General features: G+C 57.1%; 1 protein-coding gene across 5 annotated transcripts in view; it reads left to right on the forward strand.

The window, feature by feature from the left end:
• GAK (cyclin G associated kinase) overlaps window positions 1–27,032 on the forward strand; it is an 81,867-nt gene that overhangs the window by 13,715 nt on the left and 41,120 nt on the right. For 3 of the 5 annotated variants that reach the window (XM_031664806.1, XM_031664809.1, XM_031664807.1), the window contains exons 2-10: window positions 3,970–4,031; window positions 4,834–4,893; window positions 5,624–5,738; window positions 12,693–12,835; window positions 18,298–18,423; window positions 21,002–21,091; window positions 23,492–23,627; window positions 24,010–24,122; window positions 26,653–26,743. In XM_031664806.1, the coding sequence (XP_031520666.1) occupies window positions 3,970–4,031; window positions 4,834–4,893; window positions 5,624–5,738; window positions 12,693–12,835; window positions 18,298–18,423; window positions 21,002–21,091; window positions 23,492–23,627; window positions 24,010–24,122; window positions 26,653–26,743 (936 nt within the window). Of the gene's footprint in view, window positions 1–3,969; window positions 4,032–4,833; window positions 4,894–4,914; window positions 5,374–5,568; window positions 5,739–12,692; window positions 12,836–18,297; window positions 18,424–21,001; window positions 21,092–23,491; window positions 23,628–24,009; window positions 24,123–26,652; window positions 26,744–27,032 lie in introns of those variants that run through there. The other 2 variants (XM_031664810.1, XM_031664808.1) reach the window with 2 other exon arrangements.

Genomic DNA, 27,032 nt, shown 5'->3' on the forward strand with positions numbered 1-27,032 from the left:
TAAGCTTGTTGTGATTTCTTCCTTAAGTGTTTGGTGTAATTTAGCAGCGGAGCCATCTGTTTTCTATTTTCTATTTCATGGATTTCCGTTTACTTCCTTTCATCTGTGTTTTTCCTCACAGATTTATTTATTATTTAAATATTTTAACAGTTGTGTTGAGATAAAAATGAGATATACAGGCTGCATGTTTTGAATGTTTCGGCTTGTGTCATGCGTGTTTGTGTGTGTCACACACTGTGTCTGCCGCGCTAATCAAGGCAGCGGGCATGCACGTCGGCGCCACGTCTCCCTCCTCCCCGTGGTGACCCTTCGCCCTGCTTTCCTGTTTCCATCCCAGGAAACCGCTGATTGACTTTCTGTTACTATAGGTTTGTCTGCATTTTCTAGACTTTTCTTTTTTGAGGACGAGTCTGCCTGTCGCCTAGGGCTGGAGTGCAGTGGCCGGATCTCAGCTCACTGCAAGCTCCCCTCCCGGGTTTACGCTTCATTCTCCTGGGCTCCTCAGCCTCCCGGAAAGTAGCTGAGACTACAGGCTCAGCCATCTTCCAGCTGTTTTTTTTTTTTGTATTTTTTAGTAGAGATGTGGGTTTCACTGTTAGCCAGGATGGTCTCGATCTCCTGACCTATGATCTCTCCGCCTCTGCCTCCCAAAGTGCTGCTGATTACAGGCTTGAGCCACCGCGCCCGGCCATAGACTTTTCTGTACACAAAGCTGTAGGTATGTACCCTTTTTGGCCTGGCTTCTTTTACTTGGCATACTGCATTTTAGTGTGTCATTCACGTTGTTGCGTGTAACAGCAGTTTCATCCTTTTTATTGCCGGGTAGTGTTACAGCTGTGAATAATTTGTTCACTCACCTGTTGATGGACATTTGGGTTGTTTCCGTTTTTAGGCTGTTGTGCATGAAGCTGCTGGATACAAGTCTTTGTACACACGCGTGCCCTCATTTTTCTTGGGTAAATACACAGCAGCGTAATGTCAGGGCTGGATTGTTCGTTTATGTTAACCTTTTTAAGAAATCGCCAATGATCATGAGGACAGGAGATCGAGACCATCCTGGCTAACACAGTGAAACCCCGTCTCTACTAAAAAATATAAAACAAAATTAGCTGGACATGGTGGCCCGTGCCTCTAGTCCCAGCTACTTGGGAGGCAGAGGCAGGAGAATGGCGTGAACCCGGGAGGCAGAGCTTGCAGTGAGCCGAGATTGTGCCACTGCACTCCAGCCTGGGCGACAGTGAGACTCCGTTTCAAAAAAAAAAAAAAAAATCGCCAAAATGTTTTCCAGAGTGATTGTACCATTTTCCATTTCCAAAAGCTGTGCGTAAGCATTCCAGTCGCTGCACATCCTCAGCAGCACTTGGTCTGGGCGGTTTTTAAATGTTAGATGTTCTGTTAAGTGTGGAGTCCTATCTTAGCAGCTTCAGTTTGCATGTCTCTCATGGGCAGTGGTGCGACACGTTGTGTGCTTGTCACAAGTATGTCTTTGGTGATGTGTCTATTCATATCTTTTGCACATTAAAAATTCTGTTGTTTTCTGGGCGTGGCGGCTCATACCTGTAGTCCCAGCACTTCGGGAGGCTTCAGCCCTGGAGTTTAAGACCCACCTGGGCAACTTGGCAAAACCTCGTCTCTACAAAAAATAAAGCAATTAGCCGGGTGTGGTGACACATGCCTGTAGCCCAGCTTCTTGGGAGGCTGAGGTGGGAGGATCACTTGAGCCCAGAGGTCGAGGCAGTGGGCTGTGAGAGTTCCTCTGTAGTCCATCCCGGTGACAGAGTAGGACCCGTCTCAGAAGAAAAAAAATTGTTGTTGTTACTTGGATTTTTAAAATATTTTCTCGATAGAAGTCCTTTATTAGGTATATGATTTGCAAAACCTAGTAGTGATTTATCTTTTCATTCTCTGACCAGTGTATTTCAGAAAGCAGAAATTCCTGAAGTCCATTTGTGATTATTTTTCTTTTATGGGTCATGCTTTTGTGCTCTATCTAAAAAAATCTCTGCCTAACCGCGGGCATGTGAAAGCGCAGGTGGTTTTTGTACGTTGCTCTTACATTCCACAACCCGACAACCTTCCGGAATGCGTTTATTAGTTACAGTAGCTTTTCTTTTTTTTTTTTTTTTTTTTGAGACGGAGTCTCGCTCTGGCGCCCAGGCTGGAGTGCAGTGGCCGGATCTCAGCTCACTGCAAGCTCCGCCTCCCGGGTTCCCGCCATTCTCCTGCCTCAGCCTCCCGAGTAGCTGGGACTACAGGCGCCCGCCACCTCGCCCGGCTAGTTTTTTGTATTTTTTAGTAGAGACGGGGTTTCACCGTGTTAGCCAGGATGGTCTCGATCTCCTGACCTCGTGATCCGCCCGTCTCGGCCTCCGAGTAGCTTTTCTTTTGTAGATTTCACCAGATTTTCTACAGATAAAAATATTTTTACTTCTTTCTTTTTCTGGATGCCTTTTATTTCTTTTTCTTGACTGATGGTGCTGGCGAGAACTTCCTCACAGTGTCGACCCTCAGTGGTGAGAACGTGGATCCCTGCCTCCTTCCTGATTTTCGAGGGGAGGACCTGACTTTGCACCATCAAATGCAGCGTTCCTGTTGGTCTCTCACGATGCCGTCTATCAGGCCGTGGAGGTTTCTTTCTGTTCCTCGTTTGCTGAGAGTTTCAAATTGCATGATGTGGTTTTTCCACTGCGGAAAGCTAAAAGAAAGCTAAGCAAATTAGACCCCAAAACAATAGAATTAAATTGATTTTCAAGTGTTAAACCAAGTCTGCTCTTGATGTCTTGTTGGGCTTGGTTTGCTGTTTTATGAAGAATTCTTGGGTCCACGTTTGTGAATGATGTTGGTGCATATTCTCTTTTATATCTTTTCCTCTTTTGGGCGTCGGAAAAGGAGGTCCCCTCTCTTGTTCTGGGTATTGGTGATCTGTCCTCTTTCTCTCTCTCTCTCTCTGGATCAGTCTGTCTAGAATTTATCAGTTTCCTTTGTCTTTAGAGAACTGCTTGTGGTTTTGTTTTTTCCCTTCTGTTGACCTCCGTTCTTAGGTTACTCGTTTCTGTCTCTGGAGTAGAGCAAGTGAAAGGCAGTGGTGTATGCACTGGCCGCAATTGGGGCCATGCACGCTGGAGCGGCAGGGGCCACACGCCGGGGCTGTGCTGCAGGGGGGCCGCACGCCAGCTGTGTGGGGACCGCGGCACGCTGGGGCTGTGTGGGGACCGCACGCTGTGGGGGTCGGTACCTGGGGTTGTGTGGGGTTCGCACGCTGGGGCCATGTACACTGGGTTGTGCATGTAAATGTGGGTAACACCAAATGCAAGTGGGCCAGAACAAGCAAATATGTGAGGGAATGTGGCACGCTGGGCCGCGTATCGACCCGGGATCAGGTGTGTGGCACCAACCAACGCGTGTGAACGCGCTAACCAAAATTCACAACTCAACAGGTGAGTAATCAGGCATAACCACCAACGCGCACGTAACGCTAACCACTACTGCAGCATTGAACGGCATAATCCACCATCGTATACGTAACGCGAACTGGAACGTATCGATGTGATCGTTAACCCACCGCAACGCGGTGATCGTTAACTCATCAGGCGGCAAATCACCACCAACGCTATAATCCACAATCGTGAAGTGGGGACGCCACAACATCCCAAATCACGCGTGGGGTAACGCTAAGCAACCATCAAAATGCACCAAACACAGGCGATAACAGCACCAACCGTCAGGTAAACGCCGATCCCAAATCAAAAGTGCGTAAGCTGTGGGGACCGTGCACACTGGGCTGTGTGTGTGGGGCTGTGCATTGGGGCCGGGTTGGGAGTAGCGGTAATGCTGGGGCCGTTATGTTTTGTAGAAAACTGCTGGCCACAGCCACAAGTCAATTTGTATTTTACTTAGTGAAGGAATTTTGTAGCCTAGTATGTTAAATAAAATCATAGCGTTAAACTGACAAGTCTTTTTAATTTTCAGGAGGGTTTGCATTTGTGTATGAAGCTCAAGATGTGGGGAGTGGCAGAGAGTATGCATTAAAGGTAATGAACTATTTAACACCTTCTCTGGTTGTTTGACGGATATAAGGGAACTCTCTGGTGACAGTGTTTTCAGGGATGCGTCCCTGTTACTTACTTTGTTTCCTTTTACAGCCCGGACATACTTGTCCCTTTTATCGGCTGAAGCTCAGCAGTCTTGGGTGCTGCAGGAGCCTTGGTCTCCGGCTTTGGGCTTCGCACTCCTGTGGGCCCTGCCTGCCGTGTGGACGGGGCTGTGCTGGGATGACCTCACGGTGAGGTCTGGGCCTCCATGTGCCAAAATAAGGGCTCTATGAATACAAGGAGTTTAAAAGCTGCTTGTAAGAAATATGTGTTGACAGCATGTCTGTAAATAGGGGTCACTGTGGGAGGGTCTGTACCGTGTGGTTTTGGCCTGAGACGTAAGAAGGTCCCATGTGCTGTCACCATGCTGGGCACCAGGGTGGCCCCCCTTTGAGAGCGGGCACAAGTGGGCCTGTTCTGGCGGTGTGCACGCATGCCGCCCCCGTGTCTGCAGAGCGTCTCCGCTCTGCCTTCTTGTCTGTCTCATTTTACTCTGGCCTGTTTGGAGGAAAGGCTCCCGTTTTTGCCTTTTCTTGTGTCCTTGGATCACAAAGATCTTTCGAGGGTCTTGATCCCCTGTCATGTTTTTACTTGGGTCAAAGGTGGAAATGCATGAAACAGGGGGAGCTGTATTGGACGCATTGCATTGCTCTCTCACCTGCTTATGTCTGAGATGACACATCGGGTGAAGTGGGAAGGTAAACTTTTTTTTATCTTTTGTGTGTGCTGTTTCCTGATACAGAGGCTATTATCCAATGAAGAGGAAAAGAACAGAGCCATCATTCAAGAAGTTTGCTTCATGGTATCCTTTTCCTGGAACCAGGAGCCAGCACAGTGGCTTTGGCAGGCACAGGCCTGTGTCAAGCCGTGGCCGCCAGTGACCAAGAGGCTACTCTGTGACATTGTCTTTCATGTGTTAAAATCGGCTTTTTGCTTTTACCAAACTTATCTGTAGGCGACTTCTAGTAAGAAGCAGTTTTTTTCTGTTTCTTACTGCCAGGGTAGTAGTCAAAAGTTTCAGAAGTGTTGGGAATGGAGTTGTTCCTATCCAAGAGGTCTCCCTGCCCAGTGATGGGCCAGTTCACCGCAGGGGATGGGCCGGTGACTGCCCTCAGACTGCTTGTGTTTCCGCTCCTAGCTCTGTTCACTCAGAGAGCCTGCTGACTGCCTGAGTGTGGGTTCAGGTGGACACGGCCGCTCCACAGCCTCCCTGCGCACAGCCCCTGAAGGCCCTGCCTCCGCCTGCTGGGCGCGGGATGGGCTTTGGTGTCGCTGTGGTCAGGTGTGTGTGGCCGACGTGCCTGCCTTTGTCCTTGCCCTCTCCTGCGGCTTCTCCTGTCTCTGTCTGCCTTTCTTGTGCTCGTGGTCATCCACCACTCTCTCCCTCATCTTCCGCTCTGACATCTAAAATTGTAAGGGGGTTCGATTCAAGTATTCTGACTTCAGTGTCTTAATATTGTGTACATTTATTTTTAAGCACACGGAACTGTGTACATGGTTCTGCACATTCTCCTTTAACAAGACAACTGCAGAAAAAGCTTTCCGGCCACCCGAACATCGTACAGTTTTGTTCTGCAGCATCCATAGGAAAAGAGGAGTCGGACACGGGGCAGGCTGAGTTCCTCCTGCTCACAGAGCTCTGTAAAGGTAACGTCCTGTGAAGGCTGCCTTGGTGCTTCTAACCCAGTGGAGGCCGGCCTGGTGCCTCCTGACCCAGCGGAGGCCGGCCTGGTGCCTCCTAACCCGGCCACACGGCTGTGAGACATGCCCAGCACCTTCTCTCAAGCTGTGTTGGTCTTAGCGGGAAGCGCGGGCAGCTGTCTGACAGGAGTTCTGTGAGAGACCCACGCGGATGCCCCGTGAGCTCCCACCATCTGGGTGGGCCCCCTGTGTTGTCTCCTCGCAGTGCTGCGGGCTGCCAGAGAGCCGGGCTCCCATCCTGCCCGTCTCCAGTGGCAGCACGGGGTGGAGCATGGTGGCCTTCCGTGAGCAGCGTTGAGCAGGGTGGAGGAGTGTCTGTCCTTCTCAGGGCTCTGGGTTCCCAGCGGGGTGGAGCGCAGTGGCCTTCCGTGAGTGGCGTTGAGCAGGGGTGGAGGAGTGCTGCTGTCTGTCCTCGTCAGGGGCTCTGGGGTCTTGGCGAGGAGAGGACAGGCTGTAGAGGTGGACAACTCCAGGTCCCTCTGTGGGTGCCCAACCTCATGAGGGTTGAGCCCAGGAAGATGGCAGAACGACTTCGTGGTCCGTTGGGCAGGACAGGAAGAGGGGCCAGCGAACTGGGGTGGTGCTTTCGGAGAGTCCTAGGGGCCGAGTGGGCTGTGTGAGTGACTGCGGGGGATGTTATGTTGGTGTCACTGGAGCCCACGCTGACTGGCCTGAGACCCGGCCTAGCCTTGCTGAGCTTCGGGCTGTGTCTGCAAAGGGGAATCAAGACCTGTGCCTGGGAGTGCAGCTCCACCCCCAGCCCCTGCCTCGTGCCGGTGCCCTCCAGAGCTCCTGGACCAGGTGGTGAGGGGAAGTTGGGCACTCGGGGAGGCCTGAGAGCTGCGGCCTGGCCACTGAGGGGTAGTGACACCGGTGGCTCCCCTGCGTCTGTCACCCAGGCAGGGAGAGTGGGGACAGGAGAGGCTGGGAGCAGCAGGAGAGACAGGGGCAGGGAACCCCACAGAGGGAAGCCTGTGGAGAGGGCACCTGTAGTCGCGTGAGAGCTGTCGTCCAAAGCCAGCCCCTGCTCAGCCGCCAGGAGGAGCTGTTCCTGCATGCGGGCTGGCGCAGGCCTGAGGGGACAGGTAGAGATGAGGCAGCAGGTTAGTGGAGGGGGCGGCAGGAGGGGCGTGTGTCCAGAAATGGAGGGAGAGCAGGGGTTTCTGAGCTGAGGGGGAACCCCCGCACTGAGCAGGGCCCTGAGCTTCGTGGAAGGGGCCCTGTGCTTAGTGGAGCGGGGACTGCACTTAGTGGGGTGGGGGGACCTTTTGTGGGGAGGTGGGGGTCCCTTGGTGGGGGGGGGGCCTGCATTTAGTTGGGGGGCCCTGAGCTTGAGGGAGGACTGCGCGTAGCCGGAGGGGCTCTGTACTGCCGAGGAAGGTGTCCCTGTGCTATGCTGGGGTAGCCCTGCGCTGAGTGAGGGAGGGTGGACTGTGGGGTGTGAGCTGCTTGGACGTATCGACTGCACCTGTGAGTGCCCTGTCGGGCAGGGTCTCCTCTCTGCAGCTGTGCCTGGGCGGAGCTGGGTGAGACCTGACTGCCTGCGGGCCCCTGGCTCTGCCCATGCTCCTCTGCCTGGGGGCCCCACCTGGCCCTTCCTTGGTGCCACGCCTGCTAGCTGGCCCAGGCCCCTCTGCGGCCCTCCAGCGCCTGTTGCCAGGGTTGTCCTGATGTGGGTGGCGAATGGGTGCTTGTCGTGGCCGAGAAGTCTCGGGGGTGGGAGGCGGTCAGAGTCGCCTGAGGGCTAAGGAGATGCTGCCAGGTAGCCTCAGTTCCTCAGCTGACACTGTGGGGATGTGCCGCTCATGTTTCTCAACATTGTGTTCTGCAACGTCAAACCTGGGGAAAATTTGAAGGCAGCACAGGGGGCATCCACTGTCCACTTCCTGCTCGTGGGGTTCCCCAGACTTGAGCGTGTCCCACGGCGGCTTTCCCTCTCTCCTTTCTAACCATTTAAAAAAAAGTCCCAGACATCAAGACCAGAAAGTCTCATAACCTTATACGGCCTGAGAGAAATTCCATGACGGCCACCGCTGTTTGTGCGCCTGAGAAGATCCTCGCGATTTGGTGAGGCTGTGCTGTGTCATCTGTGCTGGGTCCTTCTTGTCCCTGTTTCCCCCATCCCTGTCTCCCTGGTCCCTGACACGTCACTCCCAGCCCCTCCCGTGCGTCCTTGCAGTCCATGCTGGGCTGTCTCCCCCGTCCCTGACACGTCGCTCCCAGCCCGTCCCGTGCGTACATGCAGTCTGTGCTGGGCTGTGTCCCCCGCCCCTGACACGTCGCTCCGAGCCCGTCCCGTGCGTCCATGCAGTCTGTGCTGGGCTGTCTCCCCCGTCCCTGACACATCGCTCCCAGCCCGTCCCATGTGTGCATGCAGTCCGTGCTGGGCTGTCTCCCCCATCCCTGACACGCCACCCCCAGCCCTTCCTGCGCGTACACCAAGGCCTCGTCAAGGCTGCTTTGTGTGGTCGGTTGAGGTGTCTGTCTGTCAGTCTCTGTTGTCCATGGCACTTTTTTCTCTGGATGTCCCTGGGCTTGGACACCAGCTCCTGGGCTGTGCTTCCAGGGCCTCCCACAGAGCTGGGAGGTGCTGAAACCGGCAGGATGCAGATTCCTCCAGCGCACGCGTCACACCATAGGGCCTCCCGCTCGTGGTGTTACTTGTTGTCAGTTTTCATTATAAAAGAATACGTGCTCACTGACAAAATACAAATAACACAGAGTTAGGCCAGGCGTGGTGGCTCACGCCTGTAATCCCAGCACTTTGGGAGGCTGAGGTGGGTGGATCACTTGAGTCCAGGAGTTCGAGACCAGCCTGACCAGCATGGCAAAACCCTGTCTCTTTTGTATTGTAAAAATACAAAAATTAGCCAGGCATGGTAGCGGCTGCCTGTAATCCCAGCTACTCGGGAGGCTGAGGCAGGAGAGTCGCTTGAACCCGGGAGGCGGAGGTTGTAGTGAGCCAAGATCATGCCACTGCACTCCAGCCTGAGTGACAGAGCAAGACTCCATCTCAAAAAAAAGAAAAACCCAGCAACAACCCAGAGTTGTATGGGTGCTTATAAAACTGGGATTTTACTTTATATAATTTTCCTTTTTAAAAATTTACCATTATCAGGCATATTTTTTTTGGAGACAGGGTCTTGCTCTGTTGCCCAAGCTGGAGTGCAATGGTTCATAGCTCACTGTAGCTTCAAACTCCTGGGCTCAAGCGATCCTCCCGCCTTAGCCTCTGGAGTAGCTGGGACTATAGGCGTGCACCACCATGCCTTTTAAAGAGTAAATTTTTCTTAGAGACAGAGTCTCACCATGTTGCCAGGCTGGTCTTGAACGCGTGAGCTCAAGCAATCCGCCCATCTTGACCTCCTGTAGCACTGGGATTACAGGTGTGTTGGCCACTGTGCCTGGCTAAGTTTTGTATTTTCGTAGAGATGGTGTCTCACTGTGTTGCCCAGGCTGGTCTTGAACTCCCGGGCTCAAGTGATCCTCCCGCTGAGGCCTCCTGAGGTGCTGAGATCGCTGGCGAGAGCGCCCTGCTCAGGTGTGTTTCCACACAGCGCGGCCGCTTCATGCCATCCAGAAGGCTGCTCGGTTTTCCTGGTGTGGATGCATCGCTGCGTCTTCTGTTCGAGGCCCGTGGGCTTCTTCCTGCGGCTGCAGCCTGCCTGCTGTGTGAGCCTTGCCCCACCCTCTGCCCAGCACACTTGGGGCAACTTGAATAAAGGCCAGATGGGGCTTCCTGTTGGTCTAGTGATGGATGTTTTTCTGTGTATGTCCCTTGCTTGTCATTTGGGAGAGCAGAAAGCCTTTGCAAGGGGTAAATCTTGGCTCTAGACATCCCGGCTTTGGAAAGCTTGAGCAGGACATGTGTGAGAACTGAAGCTGCTTGGTATCCAGTGTGTTCCCAGGATAGTGTGCGTAAGGGAGTGGCGGGGGTGGGGCCGGAGCCAGCGGCTCAGCGTTGCTCCTGCATGGGGTAGTGTGGGAAGGAGAGGGGTCGGGCCCAGCCCCTCAAGTCATAAATACATGAGGCAAACTAACACCTGCGCACCCTGCCAGCACACTCCCAAGGACTCCCTGTCTGGAGCAGCGTGTGCGGCTGGAGAGCTGCAAGGCTCTGTGGATGGCACAGCTATGCCAGGGGAGAGCCGAGGCATCTCTGAGAAGCGGGAGGGACGTGGGCTCCCCCGTGCAGCTGCAGGTACAGGGCTTGCTAGAGGCCTGGAGGTCGGACTCCGGGGATGTGCCTAGCCCCTCACATGAGGCAGCCCCTCCAACGCACTCTCAGGGAAGAGCCACGTAGCCGTTCCCCACTTGGCCACATACAGAATTTTTTTTGAAAACCCCATTTATTCTCACTGAGAATGAGGCACTGAACAGGGAGGCCGGTTACCGCGGACACGGACTCGCCCATCCATGGTGTTGGAGCCAGCGTAGAGGGCAACCCACCCCGTTCTGACTCCCTGGCCTGGCCTTGCCTCTCCCGGGTCTGTTCCTCTCTTTCTAAGCAGCCTATTCCTCCCGTGAGTGCCCCTCATTTTTCCTGAGAGCCCCCCTGTTTCTCTGAGGGTCAGCACAAAGCTTTTGAGGGAGCTGTGGTGAGGGCTGGGAGGGCTTTCACCTGGGGTTGAGGGCCAGGGCTGGCAGAGCTGGGGGAGTGGGAGGGCCCCTCAGCTGGGTGCCTGGAGACTCCATGGCAGGCGGAGGCAGTGCTGGGCTCTGCTGGGGGCACGCAGGCGGGTCCGGTGTGTGAGTCGATTCCAGCGTCGCCCAGCCCGAGCTGTGGCGGGTCCCAACCTGCTCTCACGCCATGCCTTCGTTGTCAGTGGGATTGAGTCAGCTGCATGCTCTGCTGTGTGCAGGCACCAGGGGCTCAGTGACTCGCCAGACACAGCTGATCCATGCCTACGCCAGATCGCTGGGTGGCTCAAAGAGCCAGGGGGAGAATGAGTCCCAGGAGAAGGGTGCACGTTTCGGTGGTTTGGGCAGAGTTGGTTCCCTGGGAGGTGAGCAGAAGGGGCCGTCTGGGAGGCATCCTGGCCGCAGAAGCAGCGTGCGAGGGGTCCTGAGGCCGGGAGGAAGGGAGGCTGGTGTGGCTGGGGACACAAGCTCTGGCAGCGTGGGGGAGACCCTGGGTGCGGGTTCCGTGGGTGGTGGTGCTGGCCTTGGCTCTGGGGCTGCGTGGGTAGTGGCCTTTGGGGCGTGGAGTGGGATGAGCAGAGGGTAGAGAACAGAGGCAGGAGCTTGGGGCTGAAGAGATGGAGCACAGGATGCAGAGGCTCCAGGGTGATGCCACACGTGGGCTGTGGCCAACTGAGATGGGCAAGACCCAGGGTAAGATCAGGGTAGGAGCAGAATGGGTTGGGTCTGCGCATCTGTGGGGGCCACGTGGGGTGCTGGGGTGACTGGTAGTGTGAATGCTCTGGTCCCCAGCAGGTCCTCAGCCCTGCATGCGTCCCGGCTCCACACCCCTGGTTTCCTGGTTGGGCCAGGGCAGGGGTACCTGGAAGGTGCCAGCCACGGCAGGACAGGCTCCCTGGGGTGTGGGCCGCGTGCAGGCATTGAGACTGTGTGAATGTGAGAATGATCGTTTGTCGTCTAAGGACACGGAGTGTTCACTTAGAGGTTTGAGCACTTGTGTATTTGTACTCATCTCTCTCTGTGTCCATGTTAATGACACGCCTGGCTCGGTTGCCAGGACGCAGATGTAGTTCTCATGTTAACGACTCGCAGACTCGGCTGCTGGGACGCTGATGTGGTTCTCACGTTCACGGCTCGCAGACTCGGCTGCCGGGACACCCATGTGGTTCTCACGTTCACGGCTCGCAGGCTCAGCTGCTGGGATGCCGATGTGGTTGTTGCTTCGGTGGCGCTTGGGCGTCTTGCCCCCTGGCCTCTGCTCTGTGACTTGACTGTGGGGCTGTTCCAGGCCCACCCCTGCTGCTGGATGGTGGTCCCACACGGGGCTGTGGTGGGCATCCTCATACCCACAGCCCTTTCTGCAGCAGCTGAAGGAAAGGTGGGAGCGGCACTCAGGGTGAGCTCGACTGGGGCTGTGGCTGGAAAAGGCTATGTGGCCCAGCGTGGCGCAGTCTGTAACATGGCCCAGCATGGCAGAGTGTCTAATGTGGCCTGGGGTGTGGCGGAGCCTGAAGCGTGGCCCGGCATGGCACAGTCTGCAACGTGGCCTAGGGGGTGGCAGAGTCTGTAACGTGACTTGGGGGTGGCAGAGTCCGTAGCGTGGCCTGGCGTGGCGGAGTCCGTAGCGTGGCCTGGGGCCAGGGAGGGCAGAGCACTAATAGCTCCATGGTGATGTTAACAGGAGAGGGTGGTGACTGCAAATTGTCCAGGTTCTTGGCGTTTTGAACAAATTGGGCAAAACGTCCAGCCAAACAAAGAATGAAGCAACAAAAGAACGTTAGCAGGGATTTATTGAAAACGAAAGTACACCCAACAGCGTGGGGGTGGCCCGAGCAGCTGCTCAAGGACCTGGATGCAGAATTTTCTCGGGTCCAAATACCCCCAGAGGTTTCCCACTGGCCACTTCGTGCTCACCTCATGTAAACGAAGTGGTAACCTGCCATCAGCCTGATGGTTGCAGAAAGCAGCCAACCAGAAGGTCACACTCCTGTGCAAACATCTGATTGATTCGGAATCAGATTGGAGGCAAGGTTGAAGTTACAAAGTTGCAAACGAAGACGAGACCTGCAGTCAGGCAATTTCCCATCTGCCAGGCAGAAAAGGTCAAAGGGAGTCACCTCTGGTCCTTTTGTTACTCAGGTGTGAAAAGTTAGAGTTTTCCTTTCCATTTAGTTTTGGGAAGTCCAAGTGAAACAGCGTTAGGTTCCCTGCCTCCAGACCCTGTTCTCCTGCCTCCATGTGAGTTTCATTCTCTTTTAGGGCAGCTGGTGGAATTTTTGAAGAAAATGGAGTCTCGAGGTCCCCTGTCGTGCGACACGGTTCTGAAGATCTTCTACCAGACGTGCCGTGCCGTGCAGCACATGCACCGGCAGAAGCCGCCCATCATCCACAGGGACCTCAAGGTAGCGGCTCCCTCCACACGCGGCTCACAGCCTCTGGGGGGTCCCGCTTGGTTAGGATGCGGGGGTGAGAGCAGGTGAGGCTGCACCATCTCACCTAGAAGATGTGTGTGAGCCTCTCAACGGTGGAAGCGGATCTTCCAGAAACGTCGCCTTTCCAGCCCTGAAGAAAATTACCGTCTGTCTCACAGGCCTTTGCCAACAGAGGGGATGGCCCCACCTCTGTGCTGGGGGCCTTCACTCGGAGCCGGGGGTGCTCACAGCCTGGAGCTTCTGTCTGGAATTCCAGGTCCCCATGCTGGGCGCTTGCTCACTCCGTTCTCCGTGGGGAGCTGCGGACAAGGGTGCTTGCCAGTGGTGTCACTTCAGGCCCCCCATTCCTGCTCACCCTACGCTCCTTCCTCAGTCCCCCAGTGGTGTCAGTTCAGGCCTCCCATTCCTGCTCAGCCCCTGCCCCTTCCTCAGCCCCCCAGAGGTGTTGGCCCAGGCCCCCAACTCCTGCTCACCCCGTGCGCCTTCCTTGGCCCCTGGGCAGTCCTGCACTCCGCAGTCCCTCCCTGGTTTGGCCTCTTGGAGCCAGGAGGAAGCCCAGCGCTCCTCTGTTTGGCCCTGTCACAGGCGCTGGGATGGGGGGCTGGACCCCTTACCTGCTCAGCTTGAGGGGAGCTCTCTGCACTTCCTGACTGTCCCCCCACTGCACCTCCCATTCTGTTCATGGGCAGACTCCCCTGCCCATCTCTGCTATCATCACAGGTTTCTCTGAGGCGTGGCATCCGGGGGTTGCTGTGATGTGGGCATGAGCCACTGGCTACATGTAACAGGGCCGCCCTGCCTACCACACCACTACCACACCGGTGCTTCTGGGCCGGTGCTGGGCCTGCGCTGCCTCCGTGCTCACCACACCGCCACACAGGTGCTTCTGGGCCGGGGCCGGGCCTGCGCTCCATGCTGCCGCTGGCACTGTGTGGTTTCCGTGTAACGTGGCTGCTTCCCACAGCTCCACAGAGGACACTCCCACCCCGTGGGCCGTCCGTGCCCCGAGCTGCCTGTGTTGATTTTGGCTGGTCTGCTGGGGGAGTATAGTCTGATGGGTTATGATTTTGCCTTTTCCTGATATTAACGAAGTTGAATGTTTGTTATAGTCATTCAGGTCTTGTTCTTCAGTAAACTTCGTTTTGTTTTTGCCTTTTTAGAATTTTTTCCACTGGCTTGTGTGTTTGGTTCATTGGAGCAGCTTGTGTGTTCTCATCATCTGCTAAATGTTGCCTGTGCTGCCGGCGTCTTGTTTGTGGCCCAGTTTTCACTCCCGCAGTGTTTTCTAAAAAACGCAGGACCTTGTGAGGCTTCTCCCGTATCCATGGAGCTTGTGCCCGGCCTGCCCGTGGTGGCTCCCGGACTGCCCATGGTGGCTCCGTCTTCCTTGCTGAAGCAGTTGCTTTTGCTGAAGAGGTCTTTTGGGGTATTTTTTTTTTTTTTTTTTTTTTTGAGTCAGAGTCTGGCTCTACAGCCTAGGCTGGAGTGCAGCGGCACTAACAGGGTTCACTGTTGCCTTGACCGGCTGGGCCCGGGTGATCTCCCACCTCAGCCTCCTGAGTAGCTGGGACCACAGGCGCACACCACGCCTGCCTAGTTTTTGTATTTTCAGTAGAGGTGGGGTTTCGCCATGTTGCCCAAGCTGGTCTGGAACTCCTGAGCTCAAGTGATCCACCTGCCTCAGCCTCTGAAAGTGCTGGGATTCCAGGCGTGAGCCACCGCGCCCAGCCTGCTGAACAGTTTTAAAGCCTCATCACTCCCAGATGCTTTTGTCCATGTCTCTGGGGACGTGAGGACATTTCTGTTTTGTTTTCTTAGGCGGAGTCTTGCTCTGTCGCCCACGCCGGTGTGCAGTGGCGCGATCTCAGTTCACTGCAGCCTCCGCCTCCCGGGTTCCAGCGATTCTCCTGCCTCAGCCTCCTGGGTAGCTGGGATTACAGGCACCTGCCACCATGCCTGGCTAATTTTGTATTTTTAGTAAAGACAGGGTTTCACCGTGTTTCCCAGGCTGGTATTGAACTCCTGGCTTCAGATTATCCTCCTGTCTTGGCCTCCCGCAGTGCTGGGATTACAGGCATGAGCTACCACACCCGGCCAGGACATTTTCTATGTGGTTTCGACACCATTATCTGCAGTGAGGTGGGAGGAACCGAGCCTTGTTTCTTGCCCTCTTATTCTCAGCCCTGGTTTTCCCAAAGTGTGGCTTCTCTCAGACCTCCCTAATCTGGAGCGGCGCCTCTGGCCACGGCTTGTGGAGGACGCCCTGTGCTGACCTTGGCTCCCCACCGCTGCTCCGGCCGAGGGGATGAGACCAGTGAGGCCCCAGCCTCGTGGTGTCTCTTGTGGAGCACGGCGCTCTTTCAGGTCCTGCTCCCAGCACCCACCCCAGCTGCTCCTCCAGGGGCTGAAATCCAGCTGGCATGTGTCTGGAGGTTTCGTCCACCTGGAATTGACCTTGTGTGACCTGAGGTGGGAGCTGTGTCCTTGTGTCTACCTGGCCCTGCACCCAGTGCATTGGCTTGTGTCTGCCCATGCGGCCACCTGGGCCCACCTCCTCTCCAGCATCTGCTCGTGGGTACCTAGGAGGCCCTGGAGCCCCCCAGGTTTCCCCGTGTGCCCTGGGTGGGGGTGCCCAAGCCGCGGGCACCCAGACTGAGCTGTTCTTCCTACACAGGCTCATTCTGCCTCAGCCCACCTGGGGCCAAGGCTGTGGCAGACAGCTTCCCTCTGCGTTTCTCTGGTTAGGGCCACCTTTTCTCTACTTGGCTGTACGCCCATACTTTGTAGCACAGGTGTCTTCACGTAGATTTTGAATATGGGTAAGGGTGGCCTTTGTCGTTTATCCCCTGAACTCAGAGGGCCTAGAATGCCAGGGTGTAAGGTGGCTGGCTGGGAGATGCCTGTGGGCGCTGCTGTGGAGCCTTCTCCTGAGCCCCAGGCCCTTTTGCTCCTGCTCCTTCCTTTCCTCCGTCCCTCTCTTCCTTCTGTTTCTTCTTTCCTTGTATTTTCCTTTTCTGAAAGTACGTTTTGCCCAGCACACAGGGTTGCTTTCCAGGGAAGCTTCTTCAAGGTTGCAAGCAAGACCCCTGGTTTCCAGAAACCCATGTGCCTGAGGCCCCGTTGTGACGGAAGGGGCTGCAGGGCTCCAGGAGGGGCCGGTTCTGCCCCATGGAAGGTGCTGTTTGCTGTCTGGTTCTTCCTGAGGAGGCTCTGAGTGGCAGGTTTTCTCACGGCACCGAGACCCTCCTGGTTTGCGTTGTTGAAGCGCGATGGGTCGTGTAGCGGGGCTTGAGAGTGTATTTTAAGGAAAACAGTAATGGAAGGGTTGAAGTTCGTGAAGAATCAGGGCTTGTGAGCCAGGCCTGCACTTCACAGCCCTGGTCTTTGCTGCTGCTCCACGGTGACGTGGCAGGAGCCCAGGCCAGCACCGCAGCCCGCGGGTATGCACCTGTGGCCTCTGCTGCAGGAGTCTGCACGGCTGTTTGCGGAGGGGCAGGCAGCACGCGCGGCCCCACTCGCCTGCCCCGTGCCTTGTCCTGCTGTGCACACAACTTCTTCTCTGTTGGCTGTAGAATGGGAACAGGCACACGCGAGGGGGCGGGGCGCTCCTGGGCCTTCAGTGGCTGCATGCCGCTGCGTCTCCCCCTGTGTGCATCTGAGCCAGGGTCACTGATCTTTTCTCCTCTGGACGTCCTGTGAGTGGAGCCTGGCCCCACACTCTGCATCGGGTTCTCTTGCTCAGCCCTGTGCTTCAGAGGCCTCTGTCCGAGTGTGGCCCGCATCTCCTCGAGGACCAGTGGTGGCCTTCGGCTTCGCTGGGTTTCTCTGGTCGGCCATGGGTGGCGTGCCTGTCCGTTTCTTTCCCTTGTTTATGATGAGCTATCCTGTCTGCACCGTGTGGACAGCCTGTCCAGCTTGCTGGTCCGTGGAGCAGGCATCCTCTCTAGGACCGGGGTCTGCAGGCCACTGTGGTCAGAGAGCGTCGGCATCTAACCCCTTGCACTCTTGGATGCCACGGCTCTGCCTTTTGCCAGCTCGGGGCATGGCGGGTGCTGCTCCCTCAGTCTGTCCTGGGTGCCCGTGGCCTTGGTTTGCATTTTTCTCCTGTCGACGAGGCTGGCTTGTCAGAACTTGGGCTTCCTCTGGGGAGGTGCCTGCCTTTTCCCCGAGTTGCCTTCTCCTCGATGCCTGTGGGAGCCCAGACTGGCCGCGTGCATGCCAAGCACCTTCCATCTGTGGCTGGCACGCTGCCCTCCCGGAGCTCTGTGCTGGCATTGTTCTCACCCTCCAGAGGGGATGCCTGTGCTGGCCGTCCCGCCACGTCTGTGCTGTCTGTCTTGTTGAAGAAGCCACTCCTTCCCTGTCTCAGAAGGAGCTCCTCTGGGCTGTCTCCCGAAAGATCTGTGGTTTGCCCTGATGTTGGGGCTGAGGCTTCCTTGGTTATGTGAGCTGTGGGATGAGGCCTTCTCCTCTTGTTCCACGTGGGTGCCTGGTGCTGGCAGCTGTTTGCCATGGCTCTGCCGTGAAGACGGGTGTGTGCCGTGTGGGGCTGAGTCACTGCGTTGCCGCCTTGTCGCAGGTGCGGCCTCTGGCGTCCGTGGCTTCTCAGTGGCACTCGCTGGAGTCCCTGTTGGGCCCGAGCTCCTGGGCCCTGTTATCAGAGCCGCACCAGGAGGGGTAATGTGGCTTCACAACTGTGTGGCCCTTTCTGGTTCTGTGTGTGTCTGTATACTTTCTTTTGAGATGGAGTCTCGTTCTGTCGCCCAGGCTGGAGTGCAGTGGCGCGATCTCGGTTCACTGCAGCCTCCACTTCCCAGGTTCAAGCGATTCTCCTGCCTCAGCCTCCCGAGTAGCTGGGACTACAGGCGGCTACCACCACGCCTGGCCAATTTTTGTATTTTTAGTAGAGACAGGATTTCATCATGATGGCCAGGCTGATCTTGAACTCCTGACCTCAGGTGATCCGCCTGCCTCGGCCTCCCACAGTGCTGGGATTCCAGGCGTGAGCCCCCGTGCCCAGCCCTGTTTATTAACCCGTTATTAATTGAGTTATCTTTCTTTGATTTATGGGTTGTTCTTAATTTTCTGCTATTTTTCTGAATTACACATATTACATTTGATCAGAAGTTATTTCAGACATCTTTGAGGAAGGCTTCTTTGCTGACCTCTGTGAAATCCCTCAACCCCTCGGGGCCTGCTTCTCAGGCCGGACCCTCCGCCAGAGCCCCTGTGCCTAGGCCTGAAGCAGCCCCTGCCCCCCATGCTGGCCGGTGCGGAGCTGGCTGTGTCCGCAGGTGTGAGGTGCTGCAGCTGCGGCCCTGGGCGAGCGCTGTCTGCAAAGGGCCCTGGCTGTGTCTCATACCCGTGCGCTTTCCCTGAATCCCGTCTCTGTCTACACCAAGTTCATGGGGCTGTCTTCTGGAATTTTACAGGTTGAGAACTTGTTGCTTAGTAATCAAGGGACCATTAAGCTGTGTGACTTTGGCAGTGCCACGACCATCTCGCACTACCCCGACTACAGCTGGAGCGCCCAGAGGCGAGCCCTGGTGGAGGAAGAGGTGAGCTGAGCGCGGCCTGTGCTGGGGGAAGCTGGCCCTTCCCGCGTTCCGCGCCCTGAGTGCTGAGTGCTGTTTCCCGCCGGGGTGCTTTGAGTGCGGACGTGCAGCCGTCCTGGAGCCAGAACCTGAGCAGCATCACCCAGGCCGGCCTCCATGGCTGGGTCAGCGGCCGCGCCCTCGAGATGTGGAATGTGGCACTTCCCCTCCGTCGTCCTCCCAGTCCCACCCCTGAGTATTGTAGGGCTGTTTTTTTCTTGGATTTTTGGTCACGGTAAGATGTGCGTAACAGCACTTTATCATTGTGGCCACTGTAAGTGGGCGGCTCGGTGGCAGAAACACCCGCAGAGTTGTTCCAGCATCCATCCCCAGAACTCTGTTATCCTTTAAAACACAAAATGCCTAATTTTAAAAAAAATCGCTTAGAAATATATCTGCATGGGGGACTGGACAGCTCCATCCCCAGGACCCCTGCAGGGGAGTGAGTGGCACATCCTCTGAGTGTGAGCAGATGGCATCCCGTGGCAGTCTGGGTGGGTCCACGTGCCCCTGAGGGAGACTCAGACCAAAAGGAGATGGGAACCGGCAGAGCTGCCCTCGGCATTGGTGGTTGGGAAGGGATTTCCTGGAATGGGCAGAGGGCAGGGACCGCGGGGGCACAGGCTCTGGGACCAGGATGCTGGTGGGGCCTCTGGGGCATCCATTCCAAAGGCTCCCCAAGCTGCTCATTTGCAGTTTCCGCATTTTCCTACAGCTAGCTTACACTGCATAAAAAGTGTATGTAATGTATACAGACAACACAGAACAGAAAATAGGAATAGTAGGGGCAGGGAGCATCTGAGCATGGCGGCCAGGCAACCCCCCAGGCCCTTTGAGCTCACGTGCCATGCACAGTACACGTGGGTGCTCACGCCCCACACGGCACACACCCATCTGCATGGCAGAGCCATGGGCCTGCACTGGCACCTGCAGCTCTAGCACGTCCATGAGGCCACGGTTCCTCCTCAGTGAGGGCCTGGCCGGCATCTGCACAGCCCACAGTCTCAGGGCCACCTTCCCTGGCACCGAGGAAGCAGACCCTGCAAGGCCCAGGGCTTGCTATAGCCCTTCCCTCCGCACTTGCAGTTGAGACTCAGGATGGGTTGTTGAGGGCTCCCCGTAGAAGTGCTGGGGTGCATTTCCTCTTCCGGAGTGGTTCTGTCAACTCACTTGAAATGCGTTTGGGCTTATCTGCCTATTTGTATGAACAGACTTTTTTTTTTACTTTTTAATTTTTTTTGAGATGGAATCTCGCTCTGTCGCCAAGCTGGAGTGCAGTGGCGTGATCTCGGCTCACTGCAACCTCCGCCTCCCGGGTTCAAGTGATTCCCCTGCCTCTCCCTCCGGAGTAGCTGGGACTACAGGCACCCGCCACCACGCCTGGCTAATTTTTTGTATTTTTAGTAGAGATGGGGTTTCACCGTGTTGGCCATGGCTGGTCTCAAACTCCTGACCTCACGATCCGCCCGCCTCGGCCTCCCAAAGTGCTGGAGTTACAGGCGTGAGCCACTGTGCCCGGCCTGAACAGACTTTATTTTTTAGAGCAGTTGAAGGTAACAGAAAGTGGAGCCGAAAACACAGGGTGCCTTCTCACAGCCCCTCCTTCCTCTGAGCCCCTCACATCCTTGGCTCTCCTCCCAAGCTCCTTTTTCCAGAGATGGGCAGATAGATGCCATCTCCTGCCACGCATAGCCTGCTCTCGCCCTGTGTCTTGGAACTGTAGGAGTTATTTGCGCTTTCTGGACTCGGGCCTTCTTGCTCTTGTGTCTTGCATTTGTAGCTGACTGTTCGGCCTCAGGGAGGTCATTCCTGAAAAGCAGGTCTTCCAGTGGAGGGCGCTTATCCTGCTTTCCATCAGCTCTCATTTTCCCGTTCCTTTTAAGAAACTGTGGCCTGCCCAAGGCCATGGGCTGTCCTGCTGTGTAACTGCAGAGCCCACTTGCCCACTGCTCTCCTGCGAATCTGCAGCTGAGGGTGGAGTTTGTGTGTCTGCCGTGCATGGAGATTCACTCTCTCCTCACAGCTCTGCGGCCCCAGCCTCTGCGTCTCACAAGTGCCTCCGTATGTTTGTGAGGCTCTCCCTTGTTAACCTTGAACCAGTCGGGTAAACTTGGTGGGCAGCTTCCTCCTCCCACAGCCTTTCGCGTACCCTGGGGCTCTGGGCGTCACAGAAGCTGCTCTGGGTGCAGCCACTCTGGAGCGGGGCCCTTGTGCCAGGTGAGACACCCTTCTCAGCAAGCGGATTCGGTGCACAGCAGGTCAGTGCATTGGTGCCGACGTGCCGTGAAGCACGGGAGGCCATAGGAGATTGCAGGAGGTGAATGACTCAGTCCTCATCGTAAGGAGCGCGCCGAGGCCGAAGATGACGGAGGAGCTGGTACATAGGGCCGACTGGCCGGCGGTTATCCCGGGGCACAGTGTGCGGGGCAGGCTGCTCCTCAGTCTGCTGTGCATTTTTGGAAAGCGGCACGAAATTAATGCAACAGAAAAAATACTGTTTGTGGGGTGCAACTTTTCCTTTGAAATGTTTGTGTTTTTTCAGATCACGAGGAATACGACACCAATGTATAGAACGCCAGAAATCATAGACTTGTATTCCAACTTCCCGATCGGCGAGAAGCAGGATATCTGGGTGAGGTCCGGTGCCTCTCAGTGGCGATGCCTGGCTCTGTGCGCCCTATTCAACCCCAGGCAGCATGGGCCGGGCACCTGCCACTCCGAACCAGCCTGCCTCCTCTTCTCCTCCACTCCCCTTTTCTTTTTTTTTTCCTTTCCTTAAGGATCACCATGACTACTACTGTTTTTGTTTTTGGAGACAGGGTCTTCCTCTGTCGCCCAGGCTGGAGTGCAGTGATGCGACCTCTGCTCAGGCTCACTGCAACCTCCGGCCCCTGGGCTCAAGGGATCCTCCCACCTCAGCCTCCTGAGTAGCTGGGACCACAGGTGCACACCATGCCCGGCTATTATTTCGTATTTTTGGTAGAAGATGTGGTCTCACCATGTTGCCCAGGCTGGTCTCGAACTCCTGAGCTCAAGCAGTCCACCTGCCTCAGCCTCCCAAAGTGCTGGGATTACAGGCGTGAGCCACCGCGACCGGCCCAACCTTGACTTCTTCTAATGGGGATGAATCGAGTAGCAGTCGGGGGCGTCCTGTGCGGCTGGGTCGGCCCAGAGCCTGCGTGGCTGGGTCCGCCTGAGGCTCCCTCAGCCCCGTTTGTGCGTCTGGTCCTGAGTGCCTTGACCCAGGAGCATCCCCGCCACACCCCAGCCTTGGTGTGCTCAGCTCCCCTGCTCAGAGCCAGGCCAGAGTGAGGGCTGAGCCTGAAGGCTGTGGTGTCTCCTCCCTCTTCCCTGCACCTCTCCAAGGTCATGTCCCTGTTGACCGAGGGTGACCGTGTGTGGAAAGCGTCCTGACTTAATGGTTCCTTTGACATCCCCTCACTCTGTCATTCAGCCACCAGATGCGGCAGTTGGCCCTCCATAGTGTATTTGCCTAAGGACCGGGACAGTCATGCCATCAGCCGCAGCACATGGGCTGCACACAGCCCGTGGGGCCACAGGCTGAGACCCTGTGTCCCTTGAGCAGTGTGGAAGGATGGGGCCATGTATATGGTCCTTGCCTGTGTTCTCGTCCCGCCCCAGTGACTGGCCGTCTGCACATCCCGCACGAGGACACTCCTGGCCGGCTCTTGCCCAGCCTGGGGTCCCGGTGTGAGCTCTTATTCTTGACTGGATAAGATCCTAATGCCGAAGTCATCCCCAATCCCTCTTCTGGGCTCACGTAACTGGGTGACTGATGAGAAGTCGCTGATTATTCGAGGCCAGTTCTGGGAAAATCCTGAGCGGACTGAGGAGGCTGCTTCCTGCAGCTTCTGCCCCATGCCCTACACTCTGTGTGGCGTCAGGTCTGAAAAGTGGGACTTTGCTGTTGCCAAGGACAGGACAGGCACCTGCCCCTCGCGTAGCACACAGCAGGGTCTGTGCTGGTCCCACCAGCCCATAGATCCTCAGGGAGTGTGGGAACCCCTGAATTTTGAAAGGAACCTTTTTGTTTGTTTGTTTGTTTGAGACAGAGTCTCGCTCTGTTGCCAGGCTGGAGTGCAGTGGCACGATCTTGGCTCACTGCAACCTCCGCCTCCCGGGTTCAAACGATTCTCTGCCTTAGCCTCCTGAGTAGCTGGGATTACAGGCACCCACCACCACGGCTGGCTAATTTTGTATTTTTAGTAAAGACAGGATTTCACCATGTTGGCCAGGCTGGTCTTTAACTCCTGACCTTGTCATCCACCCGCCTTGGCCTCCCAAAGTGCTGGGATTACAGGCGTGAGCCACCGCGCCCGGCCTGAACGGAACCTTTTAATCTTGAGAACCTGGAGTCCGTTTAACACTGTCACCTGGACAGTTCTTTGTGGTGAATAAAGGTGAAGCATCCAGGCCTCCCCGCGCCGTGGGAAGCGCTGCCGGCTTCACACAGTCAAGAGATGTTTGTGTCACCATGGACTATACTCCCAGGATCCCAAGGAAGGGGCCACCCTCAGCCAGTCTCCATGTCTGCGGTGCTCTTCCCACACCCCTGTCCCCGTGGGCCCGGGCGTCACCCCTGCTCTCCCCGCAGACCCAGGCATCACCCGGCACTCCCCATGGCCCCAACGTCACCCCTGCGTTCCCCGCCGGCCCCAGTGTCACCCCTGCAACTCCCTGAGTTCCCAGGCATCACCCCTGCACTCCCCATGGGCCCCGGTGTCACCCCTGTACTCCCCAAGTTCCCAGGCATTAGCCCTGTGCTCCCCGTGGGCCCCGATGTCACCCCTGCACTCCCTGAGTTCCTGGGCATCACCCCTGCTCTCCCCATGGGCCCAACGTCACCCCTGTACTCCCCGAGTTCCCAGGTGTCACCCCTGCTCTCCCCATGGCCCCAGTGTCACCCCTGCACTCCCCGCAGGCCCAGGTGTCACCCGTGCTCTCCCCATGGGCGTGGGCGTCACCCCTGCACTCCCCTCAGGCCGGGGCGTCACCCGTGCTCTCCCCGCAGGCCCTGGGCTGCATCTTGTACCTGCTGTGCTTCCGGCAGCACCCTTTTGAGGATGGAGCGAAACTTCGAATAGTCAATGGGAAGTACTCGATTCCCCCGCACGACACGCAGTACACGGTCTTCCACAGCCTCATCCGTAAGTCCCGCTGGGGTGCGTGCTTGGGGCAGGACCCTGGAGCACAGGCCCCGCGTGGTTCTGGAGACCCCGCGCAGCCTGCGGCACTGCTCCCCCGGCCCCACTCCCGCCCGTCACCGTGGTTTTGACAATGTCCCTGCGGGTGGTTTCCCCACAGCTCCCCTGCCGCCCGCCCCGCTGGTGAAATTGCGGTGCTCTGAGTGGTGGTTTTTGATCATTTTGTTTGGTTTTTGTTCTTCCCTTTGCCGCTCCCTCCTTGCTTCTGACGTCACTGATGTGTGTAGAGGGAGTGGCCTCTGGTGGTCTGTGACCTCTGCCAGGGCAGGGGGTGCCGACCCATCTGGGGAACCGTGGGGCCGAGCGCGCTGTGCTTCTGCTGCAGGCGCCATGCTGCAGGTGAACCCGGAGGAGCGGCTGTCCATCGCCGAGGTGGTGCACCAGCTGCAGGAGATCGCGGCCGCCCGCAACGTGAACCCCAAGTCTCCCATCACAGAGGTGAGGGAGGCACATGTGAGCGCCAAATCCCCCGCAGAGGGGAGGGAGGCACACGTGAGCCCCAAATCCCCCACAGAGGGGAGGGAGGCACACGTGAACCCCAAGTCTCCTATCACAGAGGGGAGGGAGGCACACGTGAGCCCCCAATCCCCCCACAGAAGGGAGGGAGGCACACGTGAGCCCGACGTCTCCTATTACAGAGGGGAGGGTGGCACGTGGCTGTGCTGCTTCGTCCAGACCCTGCATCCTGGGGGTCCCTGCCCTCCTCAGTGTGGAGCCACAGGCTCTTGAGGGCCCTCCTGCATGGGCAGGGGCACCACCTCAGTCCAGGGCCGAGACTCCAGGGGCACGCTGGGGCCATTGCCAAGGTCTTCACACTCTGCACACGCTCTTCTGGCCTCCTTGAGTTCTGTGGGCGCCTTTCTGGATTCTTCCCCTGACTGGGTGGCATGAATTGCTCCTGCGTCTGTTTCTCGGGTTTAGTGTCTAGGCCAGCTCAGCTGGCCCTCAGCTCTGGGCGTCCTGAAGTTTTGTTGAGTTGCTCCTGCATCTATGTTTCTGGCCCTCAGCTCAGCTCTGGGCGTCCTGGTTGCAGTGGTGTCAAGGCTGTGCCCGGCCAGGGACCGCTCCGGGTACCAGTGGCTGCCGGCAGCATCAGGGCCTGGGAGACTGAGGCGCATGGGGCCACGTGCTTTGTGGAGGTGTGAGGCCTGGGAGGCAGCAGCAGTGTTAGCTGGAAGATGCTTTCATGAAAGTCTTTTGGCCCAGCCGTGGACAGGGTGTACCATCTCCATCGCCAGATCCTCGAGGCAGAGCAGACACGCGGCCCGGCCCCCGCTCACGGGGAGCAGGCAGGCCCCTGGGCATCCCAGCTCAGGGCCCAGTCAGGACACGCAGGGACCCTCGGCGGCCCTCGCAGGGGTCCGCGTCCAAGGACCCAGCACTGTTGGCTTCTGCTTTTTGTCCCCTTTTCAGCCCTTGGGTCGTTTCCACTCCCTGGTAGCTGGAAGCCAGAACCTCCAAGGCCACTGCAGTGGAGCTGACCCAGGCGGTGGCTGTGGAGCATGGGGAGGGAAGGTCAGAGCTGCTGCCCGGAGTCCCTGGCTGAGGACAGGACCCTGTGGGAGGAGGAAGGTTTGGGCTGAGTGGAGAGTTTGCAGTTCCTTTGGGGCCACTTGGGTATGGAGACCTGGGAGCAGGGGAGTGCTGGGAAGCCCCGTGCAGACGGGGAGAGGCTGTGGTCCCCTCCCTGGCGGCCACTGTGGTGGGCGCACCGGTGGAGGGAGCCCTGATGCCGGGTGTGGGAAGCATTTTGACGTGTGGGGCGCTCTGAGGCGGGAGAGTTGATGTCACTGGTGGCCTCTCAGCAAGCTTCCCTGGGGGTGTCAGAGAGCGTCGGGAAGGGATCACTCTCGGGGGTCCCGCTCTTCAGCAGCCCGGGCCTCGCATCCCCTCGCTCGATGGCTCTTTCCAGAAAACGCCTGCCCACTCCCCCGAGGTCACAGAGGACTGTGGCTCACAGGGAGGTGTGGCCTCTTGCACCCTCGAGTGCGCTGGAGGGATTCCTGAGGGGGCGGGAGGAGGTGCCGCTGGGCAGATGGGCAGACTCGGGCCGCTAGTGATGGGGCGGGGCCCTCAGTGCTTCTGATCTGAGTGCTTCTAGGCCGGGACCCCACGGGGACAAATGTTAGACCCCTGCTTAGGCCAACCGACTACCCCAGAAAACACAGTCCACGATGGAGCTGAGCTCACGGTGAGATAAAATACTGCCCCAAGAGGTAGTGAGCCTCACGAGGTGGCCCCCAGAACCCAGGACCTGAAGCGATGGAACGTTTGGGCATGGGAGGTGGAGGCTGCAGTGAGCCGAGATCATGCCACTGCACTCCAACCTGGGTGACAGAGTGAGACTCCGTTTCAAAAAAAAAAAAAAGCTGGGTGCGGTGGCTCACCCCTGTAATCCTAGCACTTTGGGAAGCCGAGGCAGGGGGATTGCCTGAGCTAAGGAGTTCGAGACCGGCCTGGGCAACATGGTGAAACCCCATCTCTACTAAAATACAAAACAAATTAGCCGGGCGTGGTTGTGCATGCCTGTAGTCCCAGCTACTCGGGAGGCTGAGACAGGAGAATTGCTTGAACTCATGAAGTGGAGGTTGCAGTGAGCCGAGATAGCGCCCACAGCTCTCCAGCCTGGGTCACAGAGCGAGACTCCATCTCTAACAAAAAAAAAAAGATGGTTGAACAGACTGGGAAGAGAGAGAAAAGGAAAAGGAACAGAATCTGCAGCCCAAGAGTCTGAAAAGCTGGGCTAGAGCGCTGAGCACCCAAGGCAGGCTGCGGGGTGAGGGGATGAGGGCTGCATGCGTGGTTTTGTTTGTTGAGTTCCAGCTGATGCTTTAGCCTGTGGGAAGTTCCTCCCTTGCACTGTGTCGTAGATCAGGGAGCAGAAGGATGAGCTCTGAGGGCACCCGTGCCATGCCTCTCCCTGACGTGGGAGTTCAGAGAACTGACCTCTGCACTTTCATCGTCACAGCTTCTGGAGCAGAATGGAGGCTATGGGAGCACCGTGCTGTCCCGAGGGCCACCCCCTCTTGTGGGCCCCGCTGGCAGTGGCTACAGTGGAGGTGAGTGTCCTGTCCTGCGCCCACCACCCGTCCCTCGCTCCTGCTGTGCCCCACGCACCCATGGCACATCGGGATGGAGTCTGGGGTCCTTCTCTCCCGGGCCTCTCCTCCCACCGGAGACAACTGCGAGGTCGGGGTCCCTCAGCGCGCCCTCGGGTTCGGCAGTTCACTGGGGCTCACAGGGCTCAGCAGAGCTAGTGTCTTGGTGCAGTTCAGGAGGGGGACGGGATTCGGACTAAAGCCAGCCAAGGGAAGAGACTCCAGGGCAAAGCCCAGGAGACCGGGCCCA

Source organism: Papio anubis, chromosome 3 (genome assembly GCF_008728515.1).
Source record: "Papio anubis isolate 15944 chromosome 3, Panubis1.0, whole genome shotgun sequence".
Taxonomy (NCBI): domain Eukaryota; kingdom Metazoa; phylum Chordata; class Mammalia; order Primates; family Cercopithecidae; genus Papio; species Papio anubis.